Raw genomic sequence first — 15,447 nt, forward strand, 5'->3', positions numbered from 1 at the left:
AGTGTAGTTTTAACATGAAAGGATTTTAGCAATATAGAGTGATCAGAGTTAAAGTTTATAGACCTTGAGTGCAGCTCAGAGGATAGCAAAGGATCAAAGGTGTGCGTTCTCTCATCATTTGCCATTGAATGATGGGACTGTCTGTCACGATCTTGCTGGCAACGCGGGCGATCGTCGGGCAGGCGAGCGAGCAAAGAGCAGGCAGGCAAGCGGGATACGGGGAAAACTGGGATTTATTTGGAGACAGGAACGGACAAGACGGAACACGGGAAAAGACGCTCACCAACATCAATGACGGACAAGGGGAACAGGTCAGACCAGGGCTTAAATACACAGAGACTAATCAAAGTAAGTGGACAAAGCTGGAGACGATCAGGGAAGCACACGTGGGTAATCAGGGGGTGTGGCACACACGAGGAGCGGACGAGCCGGGCATGACACTGTCACATAGTCCATACATATGATTTTGATGTAGTTTTTGAGTTTCTTACAGTGGTAAAAAAAACTTTTATACAGTTCTAATATGATCATTACTATAGGTAGACCAGAACCTTCTAGCCCAATGTGTATTCATTTTATGCTGCACACTCACAGAGGAGAAAACTGCAGAACAGGACTGTAGATAATTCTCATTTAGGAGTGTAGCATGACTCCCTCCCCTAATTACAATGTGTTTTCTTGATGCAGTCCAAAATCAGCTCAATTTAGAACCATAAAGTGAACAGTGGAGTTCTCCAGAGTAACAACCAATATGACCCACAGCTTCAAAGAGGGAGTCTTATTATAGTCAGCATTCTGCAAGCCGTCAGAGGACTGAGAGCACAAAACAGCAGCATAGGAATGCTGCTCAGTGTCCTCTATCTGCTGGGGGCTGGAAAACACTAGGGTTACCGTCACACATAAACTGGAGCAGGGTGGGCGATATCGACAAAATATTTTTGGTTATAATCATGACCTACAATATACAGTCATGTGATAAAGAAATAAGACCCTTTGAGGTCTGGACTTTGACTGGGCCATTTTAACACCTTGATTCTTTTCTTTTTCAATTCTGTTGTAGATTTTCTTGGGATCACTGTCCTGTTGCATGACCCAATTTCGGCCAAGCTTTAGCTGTTGGACTCACATTTCACTCTCCAATACTTTGGTATACAGAGGAGTTCATGGTCAACTCAGTGACTGCAAGGTGCCCACATCTTGTGGCTGATAAACAAGCCCAAATCATTACCCCTCTACAACCCTGCCTGACAATTGTGATGAGGTATTTGTGCTGATATGCTGTGCTTGGTTTTTGCCAAACATGGCTCTGTGCAGTATGCCTAAACATCTCCACTTTGGTCTTGTCTGTCCAAAACACATTTTTCCAAAAATCTTGTGGTTTGTTCAAATACAACTTTGCAAAAACCTAAGCCATGCTGCCATGATCCTTTTGGTGAGAAGAGACTCCTGGCAATACTTCCAAGCCATACTTCTTTAGTCTTTTTCTAATTGTACTGTCAAACATTTAACATGCTAACTGAGGCCTATAGAATCTGAGATGTAGCTTTTGGGTTTTTTGCAATTTCTTTGAGCACTGCATGGTCTGACCTTGTGGGGAATTTAGTGGGATGTGCACTCCTGGGATGATTGGCAACTATCTTGAATGTTTTCCACTTTTGAGTAATCCATCTCACTGGAGATTGATGGATTTCAGATTGTTTGGAAATGGCCTTATAACTATTGCAGATTAGTGGGCAGCAATAATTGCTTTTCTAAGACCATTGCTGGTGTCTTTCCTCCTTGGCGTTGTGTTAACACACACCTGAATGCTTCAGACCAGCAAATTGCAAAAATTTCAGCTTTTCCATAGGTGGTCACGCTTACTGATGACCAATTAATCAAGTGCATTTGATTAGCAGCACCTGGCTGGCTTAATTCCTATGGAAGCAGTAAGTAATTAAATTAATTTTTCACGCACTGCTTCTGCATTTTGGCTTAGTTTTTGAAAAAAAAAAAATTACACGGTGTAAAATGTCATGTATTGGTGTTTATCTGTGGTTGTATTTACCTAATTTTAAGACCTACTATGGACGAGATGATTTTTTTATGTTCTCATATGTAAAACCTTAGAATTGAATAGAATATTTTTCACATGACTGTAGGTCACATTATTATTTTTTACTGGTTTCAGTGTTGAGTAATTGAACTTACCAGAAAGAGGAAAAGTATCATATGATTTGGTATTTCTTTGCCAGTAAGATATCAGATCAAGCTTTTCATATTTTGTCTTTTTTTATAATAAATGTAATACATAAACATGGCAACACCTCCCCGGGTGACAAATTTTTACAGTCCCCATCACCCTCTCCCCACCCCACCCCACAACTACACTGTTTCTGGATAAAGATCACAAACCTGCCCCCTGCTCAGTTCACTCAAAAGCATCATGACTCCTCATTTGCAGGAGAAAGCATTTTTATTTCCCAAGAATCCCCAAATGATGTTCTCCGTTCTAGTAGCTTAACTAGTAGGATATTGTGCTAATAATGTAAAAATATTAAAATATTTATGTAGAGTCTAAATTAAATATACACACAATGTCCAGGCATTGGTTAGCTTACTTTTGGTTTGGTTACTTTTTTGTAATTCAGTGATATGGTGTTGGAGTTCCTCATTCAGACTATCTGCTATGCTGTCTTCAATCCAGCAGATGTCACTGTTTAATGTATCAAATAACAATTTTCCCAAAACATTGAGAGCAACACCTTGTGTACTACAGTATATGTGTCTTCATCTGCCCATCACTGGTTGATTGAGCTATAGTGTTTAGACTCCCACACCAAGACCAGAATCTCAAGCATTTCTCTATGGTGACCTTTGCTGTGGGCCTGCTTACACCAATATGCCCTCCTGAATCAAAGCAGAAAAAAAGACTTCCTGCAGAAACAATTACAACAATCAATAAACACAAATCAAAAACATGCAACCCATTTTTGGTAGCTAATAGGCTTGTTTTACCGTATATAACAATATATAACAACATTTACCTCCATTACCCAGGAATCCCCCTGCACAGTTGGTAGTTCCTTGGAAATTTCTGCAATTCCCCTTTTGAAAGAAACCCAGTGGTTTTGCAGTTGGAATCAAATTCAGATTGGTGGTGCACAAGAAAAAAATATATTTTTTTCTAAACTTGAAATAAAGGCACATATTTTTAACAGCCAGATGTATGCCTTGTGTCATGTTTCTGTGTATAAAAAGATGATATTTGCAAAATGAAAGATGTTTTACATAACGGTAGGCTTCTTCCGGCACCCAATTTAGTTCACCACACAGTACATTATTTACATTGAACAGAGAGCCCCACTGAAACAATCAAAACAGTTCAGTGTTCTTTCTTTTGCATATCCACTGAATCTGTTCTATGTCATGCCCAGCTCATGCCAATCCTCCTGTGTGTCATACCCCTCTCACTACCACGTGTAGAATCCCAATGTCTTCAGCTGTTTCTAGTCTTGTTAACAGCTGTTGTGTATTTAAGTCCGCATTAGAGTATGTTTCCCCAGTCCGGTCATTAATGTTGTGACGTTGTGAAGTCATCATTTGTTCTGGCCTGTCTTAACCCTGAGTAAATCCCGTATTCACCTGATTCCTCGAGTCCTGCTCCTATTTCCTTAGCCCGTGCCCGTAAGTCATGACACTCTATCAGTTGGCCGTCACTGCTTAATCCATAAAAACTATTATAAGCCAAATGCCAGGTATCTGCGGGAAGCCATAGAGAGGATATCATGTGTATGAAACAAATTTTAGTAATGATGCCAAACATGCAAGGCAAAGATGCCCCTATACTACCAGGTTCCCTTGGGGTCTTTAAAACTTGTTGGGTCGCTTTAAAGAAAAAAAAAAATCAATTAACAGTACTTCATGGTCCTACCAACTTGACAAGACCTGGAAGTCAAATGAAGATCTGAGCATACAGATCACATGCAAACAACATATGATTAGATGTTAGCACAGGTACTACATTCTGGCATAGATGACTGAGTGACCTTCATAACATTCCACTTGTGTCACGATGCCTTTTTACCGTTTGCCTTTACCGCTAATTTATTTGCATGAGCAGTAGAAGTGCTTTGCCTGGAAAAGTAGCTCCCATGCCATTTTGCACTTGTGGTTGGATTCTGTCAGCTTCAAAGATGACACACAGGTGCTGAATGATCTTGTAAACTAAGCTTTCTAATGAAGCTGGTTGTTTCACATTCATTAGTTTATTTTTTAAGTAATATATTTACAGTTTATGTGAATGCAATGACTTGATTGCAGCCTGGGACTGGCGTCCGGCCTCCTTTTCATGATCTTAACCAGGATAAGCAGTTAGAAATTGAGCAAGTCTATAGATCTTGCATTACAGTAGTTATGGTTGCTTAATGATATGGTGGCATTTTGACTAACTCTGCCTCATTGTTTTTGTTCAGCTGATATAATACAGTATAGGAACTCGTCCTTTTTTTCTTGCAAGAAATCATTTTTATATTAATTCACTGACACTGTTTTTAGTTTCTTTTGCATTGAAGGAGGTATGATGTGTGGCTCCGTAGGTTCGACCTCTGGCCTGTACTACGAAGTGGGGTTACTAGCTGATCGGGGTAACTTGTCAGATTTAAGGTACCATGGTTTAAATGGCCTTCATATTCATTCACTTACATTTTGCCAAGGCTACCTTAAATCCGACAGGTTACCCCAATAAGCCAGTAACCCCACTTCGTAGTACAGACCCCTGGTCACTGGCTCAGATCACCTGGTTGCAGTGGCACATCGACAGGGGGCAAGAGGGGGCAGCTGCCTTGCCCCCCAATCTTTTCAGTTAAAACTATAATCATAAAAACGCAATCACCATTACGCCCATAAGCTACTCAGATCACTGAAATAAACAGAACATGGAGACAGATCTAACTGTAAATGCAATCTTAGGTCCCAAAAAAACTTTGCTATGGCACTGCGTTAAAACACTCAAGGCACAGAGAGCTGACAGCGCGATCCTGCCTGCATGCAGGGTCAGAGGAGAGGAGCCACAGAGCTGCGCAGCGTCTCAAGGAGAAGTCTGAGCCTCACCATTTTAAGTTCAACCGAATATACGTGAATTTCAGTCAAAGTTAAATTAGTAATGAACAGTGGCGGAACAACTGCACACAAGGCCCCGGGGCACGCACACACACGCGTGTATGTGGTGGCGCTGAAACAAGTTTTAAAGTGTAGGTGCAGGATCACAAAAAACGTAACGAGAGAATTCGACTGTCCCTCACAAAAACTGTACAGTTTTAGTGGTTAAATTGCATTTTCTACGCCTTTTCAGACGGGGGAAGATTTGTTTGGCTATGCCTAGAAATTTTTTATACAATTTACACAGCACAGAATCATCAGCCTACTTTAACACATTTATTTATACAACCACATATTTCCCACATTTTGACATCAGTGATCCAGTGAAGATTTATTTCTTGATGCCAACCCTCCCCATTAATCCAGGCTTGGGACCGACACCTAGTTGAGATGGTTTGCTCCCTTAAGTGGCTGGGTTAGGTTAAACTATATACATATTTATAAAGACTACAATAAAACATCCCTAAATATGTAGTCTAACAAAACTCAGTTTAAAGAATGTAGCCCAATTGCAAACAAACAAATTAAAAGGCCCATGGCGCATAATCGGGCTATATCAAACAAAAAACACTTCTGATCGGTGAGCATGACTGTCACACAAGGAGGATGGCATGAATTTGTAAAATTATTCTCACTACAGTTTTAAGCCTTGGGTCAGACATTCTGTATAATGCATATCCTAAATTGTAGCCTTTGCAATTTGCTAATGGCGTTGTCTCAAATCGCGATTTGTATTTGAAACTGATAAATCATTCTGCCCTAATCGCTGGAATTTTCATCTGTTTGTTTGCTGGCTGTGGTTGTCCTGTTTCTGTGTTTCCATTCTACTTCCCGTTCCTGGCTTTCCCATTGGTCCACACTTCAGTCTGCTTCTCATTGACCTCGTCCTGCAGCTGCTCATCCAATCAGATGTCCCGACTCGAGTCGGTTACCTGTTTTCTGCAGTGTACTGTCCAGTAGTCTATGTACCCAGGCAGCTGAAAATCTGGCATTGTGGATGGAAGGCTCTGTTTCTGAAAGCCAGTAAAGGTATCTTAATTGAGTACTCCGAATCTGTGTTGTAGTCCATGTAGACTGTCAATAATGGTGGAGCAGCCCTCAATAGTAATGCTGTATTACCTTGTCAGAGTTTGCATGTGAGCCAGCTCCATTCAGGAAGGTTGGCTGTCTCTCCTTTCAGTAGAATGCATATTTGTTTTGTGTTATTACTATGCTACTGTCCCCTGCCCCCCCCACACAGACACACACACACAGACACACTTTCTTTCATGGTTTTCTCATGCATTGCCACTAATAAGATTGCAGGGAAAGCTTTCGCCAAACCAGGTAATTCATATTGCAGAGGTTGTTCGCAGACCACAGTAATTGGAATGAAAAATTGTTCCTTCCTTATAAACTTATAAAACTTCTTTATATACTATGCAACATCCCATATAGATTATAATGGTAAATTGAGAAAAGGCCCTTTAATAATTATGAATACTTTGTTCACCTTAGATATAAAAAATTAAAATTTAAGTTTACTGAAAATGGGTTATGGCTAATGACTAATGATAAAGAAACTTTATCATTTACACTGTTACCGCAATCGATTGTCGCACATACTGTATCGTTTTTAAAGGTGAATGCGTATTTGCATACCAGTTACGTCCATCCCAGTATATAATATAATGCTTGGTTTACAAAAAAATAACACACATATAAACACATCTCATTATATAATTTTTTTTTTTTCTGACAGTTTTCACTTGGAGAACTCATACCCATCTCTTAAAATAGTTTAGGCTAAACTACTGCTCCAGGTCCATGTCCCAAAAGCCGACCTGCAAGATACAACAGACGTAGAGAACAGCGAGTGGATAAGCACGGCATTGCTTTGTATGCAAAGTTCTTTGATTGAAGGTCTTGTGTCATGACCAATAGTTAATCAGGAAAACATCATGTGTTATGGTCCTTTACAAAAACGTACTATGGTATTGTCAAATTAATAGCAGAGTAATACCAATAAAAGCATTGTAACGTGGCCACCTATGTACTGTGGTATTGTCAGGGATCCAGACGGGTTTCGAGCGGGGACGAGGCATAGTGCAGGTTGGAGCAGAAATGGACGACCCACTGGTGGCTCACAGGACAAATGGGGATTTATTAAACGAAACAGAAAACACTAACACTACAAAAAACCAAAAGGACCACATGGGGTCAATAAACTAAAGGGGATAAACAAAGTCTAAATTTACAAAGGGGGGGGGGGGGGGGGGGGACAAACCTATAAAACAATGAACCACTAAGGGACAGAACTCAGGTAGGTACTTAAATACTAAAACTGAACTGGGTAACGAGACAGCAGTAAAGAGATAGACAATTAACCAATAGGGGAAGGTGCAGGACAACGAGCAATCAGGAAAACACACAAGGGCAGGCACAAGAACGGGCAACAGGTAGAACTAATTAACTCAAGGAACTGAACAGGGAAACAGAAACTAACACTGGGGAGTAACAGACAGGTAGAAACACAAGCATGGGCACAAAGAATTTTAACCAAAATCAAATACAAAATCACCAGACACAAGAAGTAGAGAAACTCATATAAATGAAACACTAGGGAACAAAATACAAAAACACAGGAGGCAGGATTTGAACACAGGACAAAGGGATTTGTAATCAGCCACATGCTCAACACATTGAGCCATGCAACTGACAGGAAGCAGGGGACACACAAAGACTGACAACACAAGGGATGGGATGACCAGCAATGCCTGCTGGCCCAACAGGGAAGGGACACAGGGTGGAACAATCGGGGCTGACCCTGACAAGTATACTACATAGTATTACAGTGTATCTTCAGTTAAAATGTTACAGTGGTAATCTGTAAAGCTTTTTGTATTGTACCACGGTAACAATATGTTTTTAAAAATGCTAAACTATGGTAATATATTTTTTATATTATTTCACCTAATGTTTCTTGTAGCATAGTAGTGATCACTGAAATTAGACATTATAATTACATTACATGTACCATGCTTGACATGTATCTGTTTAGAAGAAAACACTTTAAACAGTTTAATGCAAAGCCACATACATCAAACCAATTAAACACTTATCAATATGTGTTTCAATGGCTAAAACAGATTTTTTTTTAATCAAAACACATGTTGTGCATTTATTTAAAATTCCAAAAATAAAATGTGACATCATAATTACTGATTTGTATGAGTTGCTTAGGGCTGGACCAGACCTGACATTTATTTGGAAAACACCACGAAGTAACTTGAGAAAAACTCATTCAATTCATAAACTGAGTTGGCAGAAAGTCCCATTTATTGCCAGGAACAAATACTCTAAATCTCCTATATTTACTTTTTGGGGTCTGTAAGAAATTATCTTAGAAATTATCTCTTAGTTGCAATTTTATGTGTGCTGTGTTTGTGCTAGTGATTCTTTCTGGAAAGTTAGAATGAGGTTTGTGAGAGAAGACAGTGCAGGATAGTGACATACAGGGGCATCATAGTGGACCCTGAGCTGAGGTCATTTTTCCAGTGCATGGCCTGACATTTGTGGCGGAATCCAACAATTTGTGCATACAGGGTTGCCAGCTCTCATACGTTTGGTGTGATACTCACACTTTCAGAAGTAAAATGTAATAAACTTACATACATGTAAATGTGTGTGCAGAATTGAAAATCTAACTCCAGCCAGCTAGCTGATCGAAGTTAGCAACCCGACCTGGTTCATAATTTAATACCCACAACTTCAGCATGCATAATGTGGGATCTTACAGTACTTAAACTGCCGTATTAGTGAAGATGAATAACAATAAAAATGGAAGGAGGAATATCACTTTATAAATTATTAGTGTAACAGCAATAGTTTACAAATTAAAAAAGCTAACTGTATTCACTGCGACTATAGAATGGCTATATAATGGAATGTGACAGCACACCTCCGGCCCCGATATACCCGAGCCCTCCAGTGAGTTCTATGCTCCTGACCGCACTGTTCAATTTGACAGGATTCACCTGGTCAAGGCAAATGTTTTTCTCTTCCACACACACTGGTGTGCTTGTATGTAATGAATCCTCGTCATGGCTGGACCCTGTCATTTAATGGCATGGTCTACATAATAGAAGCTAAATATAAATTCATGGCATACTCTACTATTAATAATAATAATAATAATAAGAAGAAGAAGAAGAAGAAGAAGAAGAAGAAAATCTGATAACACTTAATTAAATGTTCATTATTTGAGACACAGTTCATCAGGAGGGGTGGCCTGTGGGATTACGGTTATGCCCATAGGAGTCCCCACAAATCATTTTTTTGGTCCCCACAAGGGGAAACTCAATTTTATAGAAATCTGTGAATGCAATCAAAAAAGTAAAAATGCCAAAAGTCTTGTTTTTGTTTGGCTACTTAAGGTTAAGGTTAGGGCTGGGTAGGGGTTAAGGTTATCATTGTTGGGATTAGGGATTTGCCCAAAGGAAAATGGATGGTCTCCACAAAGATATGAATATAAATGTGCATGTGTGCATACAGAGGTTCTCCCTGTGTTACACAAGTGTCCTCCTACAGTCCATGGACATGTAGTTACTCTACTATGTGTCTCTAATACTACCCATGACATATGACTGTGTGTTTGCTCTGGATTGAGTGGCATCCCATCCACGGTATACACTGGTCTTGCCTTGCCCCTCAATAACCCTTTGTGTGTGTAGGTATGTAGTGCTCAAAAACCTGTACTAGCTGTAAACAAGAATATAGAGACTCACTAGTGGTCTCTGTACACATGGCTATCGGTAATCTTCTCTCTTAATTATATACAACACGAGTAGTGTCCAGAACATTCAAACATATGCAAATTCACTCACACACTCCAGAGTGAGGCTTCTTTGTAAGACTGTCTGAGCAGGCTGTTTGTCAGCAGATGTTCATAATGAGTGAATACAGTAAGCCTGTTTACACCCAACCCAGATTTACCTCTACAGTGAAATGCAGCTCTCTTCTGTGAAGTGTATAGTTTTATAGAATATAATGTTTAATATTTAAAGTGTGAATTTTTGTTTTCCAGGTTTATTGATTTTTGTAGATTTTATTTATTTTTTGTACTTTTAAATTTTGTTATCGGGAAGATAAATATTCTTAATACTAAGTTTTGCTAGATTTTTTTTATTGGAAATTGAAAATATGCAGCAGTATTATGATTAAGATATTTAATGTATTCCACAAGTGTATTCTCATTGTATTTAAATACAATTCATTATTGATAATATTTTGGTCATCAGCTTTACTACTGTCAAAATTTTGGTATCAGTATCCGTTCTTGAAAATTACATATGGGTAAACCACTAATTCTTACAATCAGGGAGCAAATGTCTATGATAAACTTTCAATCAAGCTAAATGATTAACATCTCCACTAAATATAATTAGGAGGCCAGCTGGAATAAATCCTACTGCGATCATGATCAGGATTGATAAGAGCTAAAGTTAGCAGTGACAAGAAGCTCCCCTGACAGCTGTGGTGAAAAAAAGAAGAAAAAAGGTAAAATACACTTTGATAGCGTTAAAGTGGGTGGCAGCATGGTGGTGCAGTGGTTAGCACTGTTGCCTCACACCTCTGGGACCCGGGTTCGAGTTTCCGCCTGGGTCACCTGTGTGTGGAGTTTGCATGTTCTCCCCATGTCATCGTGGGGTTTAATATGGGTACTCTGGTTTCCCCCCACAGTACAAAAACATGCTGAGGCTAATTGGAGTTACTAAATTGCCCGTAGGAATGCATGTGAGAGTGAATGATGTGTGAGTGTGCCCTGCGATGGGCTGGCCCCCCATCCTGGGTTGTTCCCCGCCTTGTGCCCATTGCTTCCGGGATAGGCTCCGGACCCCCCGCGACCCAGTAGGATAAGAAGTTTGGAAGATGGATGGATGGAGTGTTAAAGTTACTGCATTGAAATTAAGTTGTAAAACATAATGTACATTAACAAAGGAATGATAAAAAGAATTAAATCAAGGAGCGCAATTCAAAGACATTTTAATAATATTTTAACAAATTCAATTTACATTTGTAATATTGTAAAATAAATGCTATACAGAACCATTTATTATAGTTATTGTTGTTGTAGTTGTTATTAGCCAATTATGTTCTATAACAGAAGAGAAAGGTTATTATAAAAACACACTTGAATCTCTTGTGCTAGACAGTTTGACATTGTTGGAACTGGAGTACAGTTTTTATTGTGCACAATCCACATAGCAAATGTCATTACCAGTATTGCTTAGCCTAATCATAACAATGTATACTGTGATTCCTCAGCCTCAGTGTCCTCAGTAGTTGGCCCCACTTATTGAAGGTTCAGAACTAAGTACGACATGGTCCTCCTGGGTATTGAATCTCACTTACACAGACTACTGAAGGTTGCTAAAGCCACTGTATTATAGGAACAGAAATGTGGATGGACAGTCATTAAAATCATATCACTATTTCTCAATGTCCATATACTGTATATAGTATATAGTATGGGTGGCTGAATTCAGACTGCATCAAATGGGGATGAGAAGCTAAAAAATGAAATTAGAAACAACTTCTTGGGAGATGTGGGAGGTTATTCAATGTTTTATGATAAAAGTATAACAAAATGGGAGTTTGAATAGTAATATTAGTCAGTTTTCACATTTATCTCCAACAAAAGAACATGCACAGTCAGAAAGTAGCACATTAACCTTCAATGTTGCACACATAACAGGGGAGGCATGCTACATAAATTGGCCATTCTAGCATCAACTGGAGAAGAGATATATCTCTCTTCATTCAACTGGGATCATACAGGTGCAATACAGTATATGTCCCTATCAGGCCCCAGTGAAACTGACAGCCAAGATATGCTAATGACAACCCAATGATTCAAGGGTGGCCTTTTTCTCTTCATAGTGAGCAAAGCATCTGCCAGGCCCGGGCATCAGTCATGGTCTATGATGACAGCAGCAAGAAGTGGGTGCCAATCAAGCCTGGACAACAGGGCTTCAGCCGCATCAACATCTACCACAACACGGCAAACAACAGCTTCCGTGTGGTAGGCGTGAAGCTGCAGGACCAGCAGGTAAGCTCATCAAGAATAATAAAATAAATTCAGGACTGTCTCTGCCTTCATAATTACATGATTCATGTTTGCATGGTTCCCCTTCATTGGCCAGGTCCAATATGCAGTAATTCAAACATCACCAATTAATCATAAACTACAAATAATATTGTTAAAGGGGATGGGCCTTTATTTTACTCCCCTGATCCTTTCCGTTTGATGCTCATTAATGTAAGTGAAATGACAAAAACACGATAATGGGACATAACTGATATTTTTGTATTATTATGTGAATAAAAAGGCTTTCAGAATGAGTGACAATGATATATTTTCATGAAATAATAAATAAATGATAAAGCAAAAAAGTTTACATGCTTATTATAATTTAAATGTACCTAAACTTGTTTTTTTTACACCTTAGTGATGTCACAATTACACAATTAGTCTCTCATCATCTTCACACAGGTGGTCATTAACTACTCCATTGTGAGAGGACTGAAATATAATCAGGCCACACCCACTTTTCATCAGTGGCGAGATGCCAGGCAGGTCTATGGACTCAACTTTGCCAGCAAGGAAGAGGCTACCACTTTCTCAAATGCAATGCTCTTTGCCCTCAATGTGTTGAATAGTCAAGATGGAGGTGAGTCACCATATTTACTGTGGTCTTCTTTGTTGGGACTGTCCTTTCTGTACTCATTAGTACTGTGGTCATGTTTACTGTTAGTTGTTATGTTGATTGTATTGTTTGACTGAGTAGTCAATGGGAAGATGCAGTATGTCTGGGTTGGAAGATGTGTATATTATATATAGTGGAAGTCCACCAAAAAAGAGGCACAAAAGCAGATGGGTTCAAGTTATTGACTCAGGAGTGCTGAATGTAGCCTTCTCCTAAGCCACTGGTGTCAGGGGCATCTGCCAATACCCCAGAGACACCTTGTTCAGCTTTCTCAAGTAATTATAACACCAGAAGCTACTGTCAGGCTTGGGCACAATGACAGTAGGACTATACCAGAGACTGTGGCTCTCCTCAGTCACTCCCATCTGCAACATCCTGTAGACCTCCTCCTCTGTCACACATCACATGATATATTTGGTTGGTCTTCCTGTATTCTGCTTGGCTGATTCACAAGTTCAATAGCCCCTGTCACCTTGATGAGATGGGGACCTTGCCAGGTAGTCTAGAACTTGCAGAGTTGAGAATGAGGACAAGGAAGCACTCACCTGGGTGGAATTCTGAGTGCTCAGCAGGATAGTTGTAAAATTGCTGCTCTGCTCTGTTAGTCTCCTTCAGGTTTTTCTTAACCACAGGGATGCACCTTGTGATTTATTGTAACATGTTTTGGATGTTTTCTATGATGGATGGGTTTGGAGCTGGTTGGGACTTGTAGGCCTCTTGTGCAATGTGGAAGAGTCCTCTATGTCTCATCATATGGGGAAAAGCATCTGTGGGATGATGAGGTCCCAGCTGCACTTATCGTCACCCACCACCTTGAGAAGCATCCACTGGCTGAAATGCTCAACCAGACCATTAGTTTACAGTAGGTCAGAAGGGGTCCCAAGATGGGATATCTAAAGAAGACTGTAGAGGTCACCTATGAGTCTGGAGACACTTGGGGTTCACTGTTCAGTTATGTCTTTTAGGATGCTCACCTTTGTAGGTTGGGATGCTCTACTTTCAGGTTAGTGGGTGGCATAATCAACCAGCAGCAGGACATATTTGTGTTGTTTGGCAGACTGTGAAAGTGTCCTGAGTCACTCAAAGAACATGTCAATGATGGGGAGTGAATGGCATGTGGGGAGAGTTTGGAGTGAGGTCTATTGGCATCCAGGCTTAATGCATCCACTCCAGGATTTTCTCCAGTGTGTTTTGTTCCCCCAGATGCCCTTTCAGGGGGTGAGTATTTGTAATGTGCATGACTTGTACCACAAACTTGTACCACAAGTCAACTGCCTCCCCCCAACTGGTGGTCACAGAATAGGGGTAACTGTGGACCATTGAGTAGTGTTATAATAACTCTTTTAATGAAAGAAGGACTCCCAGGTCACCTACTGAAACAGATCAGAAAGAGATTGGGGCAATGGAAAGGGTTTTCCTCGCAGGTTTGCCTCCTCTGCATCCCCTTCTCCCAGGGCCACCGGTTGTGGGATCTCCTGCATGAGGAAGTCCCTTCTGTTTCTTCATGTTTGTTGGTATTGACAGGCTCGTTTTCTGGCTCATCAGAGAGAATCAAATCCTAAGAAATCCCAGTCAGGAGATGTACTGGTATCTTGGGCACCACCTTAAACAGATTCCTGTCTTCTAGAGGACCCAGCAGCCAGACAGTGGTGCAGGGTATCTGGAAGATGTCTCCATGTACTCATGTAGACTTAGATCAATATCAAAAATTTGATTTTGATACCTCGCTATCACTACCAAATCGATACTGAAAAATATTTAAATATTAAATTGCTTTGAAATGTATGTGACCAATAAAGGAATCTTGAAACTTGACTCTTGAAATAAACAAGCCTATTTATGAATTAAACCTCTATATGTATATGTATAGCATATTTTTATCAAATACCACAATTTCCAAATTGATTCCTTACATTTAAAATTTTTGGTGTCATGATGCGCCACCAGGGGCGGCATGGTGGTGCAGTGGTTAGCACTGTTGCCTCACACCTCTGGGACCCGGGTTCGAGTCTCCGCCTGGGTCACATGTGTGCGGAGTTTGCATGTTCTCCCCATGTCGCCGTGGGGTTTCCTCCGGGTACTCCGGTTTCCCCCCACAGTCCAAAAACATGCTGAGGCTAATTGGAGTCGCTAAATTGCCCATAGGTGTGAATGTGTGAGTGGATGGTGTGTGAGTGTGCCCTGCGATGGGCTGGCCCCCCATCCTGGGTTGTTCCCTGCCTCGTGCCCATTGCTTCCGGGATAGGCTCCGGACCCCCCGCGACCCAATAGGATAAGCGGTTTGGAAAATGGATGGATGGATGATGCGCCACCCTTCTTAACCAGCGACTGCCTCCAGTGTGTAGAGATATGCCTCCATGCTGTTGTCTAGTGTCAGCTTCATACGAAAGCTATGTCGGCTTCATTGTCCTGCTTGGTGCTGGTGCTATATGTTACACCAGGGTGACCTGGTAGACTGCAGGAACAGGGGCAGATAGGCAAACATGGTTTTTGACCCAGGAAGGTGGGGAGTACAAAAGGGTAGTAGTAGACAGGCTGTGTGATCTTGCGGGTTTGACTT

The 15,447-nt window shown here is 40.5% G+C and overlaps 1 protein-coding gene across 2 annotated transcripts in view; it reads left to right on the top strand.

The window, feature by feature from the left end:
- The window catches only part of LOC125720885 (ena/VASP-like protein), a 68,947-nt gene that overhangs the window by 23,146 nt on the left and 30,354 nt on the right, over positions 1-15,447 (top strand). For both annotated transcript variants that reach the window (XM_048996790.1, XM_048996791.1), the window contains 2 exons: positions 12,061-12,229; positions 12,674-12,851. In XM_048996790.1, the coding sequence (XP_048852747.1) occupies positions 12,061-12,229; positions 12,674-12,851 (347 nt within the window). The remainder of the gene's footprint in view (positions 1-12,060; positions 12,230-12,673; positions 12,852-15,447) is intronic.

The sequence above is a fragment of the Brienomyrus brachyistius genome, unplaced genomic scaffold, assembly GCF_023856365.1.
Source record: "Brienomyrus brachyistius isolate T26 unplaced genomic scaffold, BBRACH_0.4 scaffold27, whole genome shotgun sequence".
NCBI classification, from domain to species: Eukaryota; Metazoa; Chordata; class Actinopteri; order Osteoglossiformes; family Mormyridae; genus Brienomyrus; species Brienomyrus brachyistius.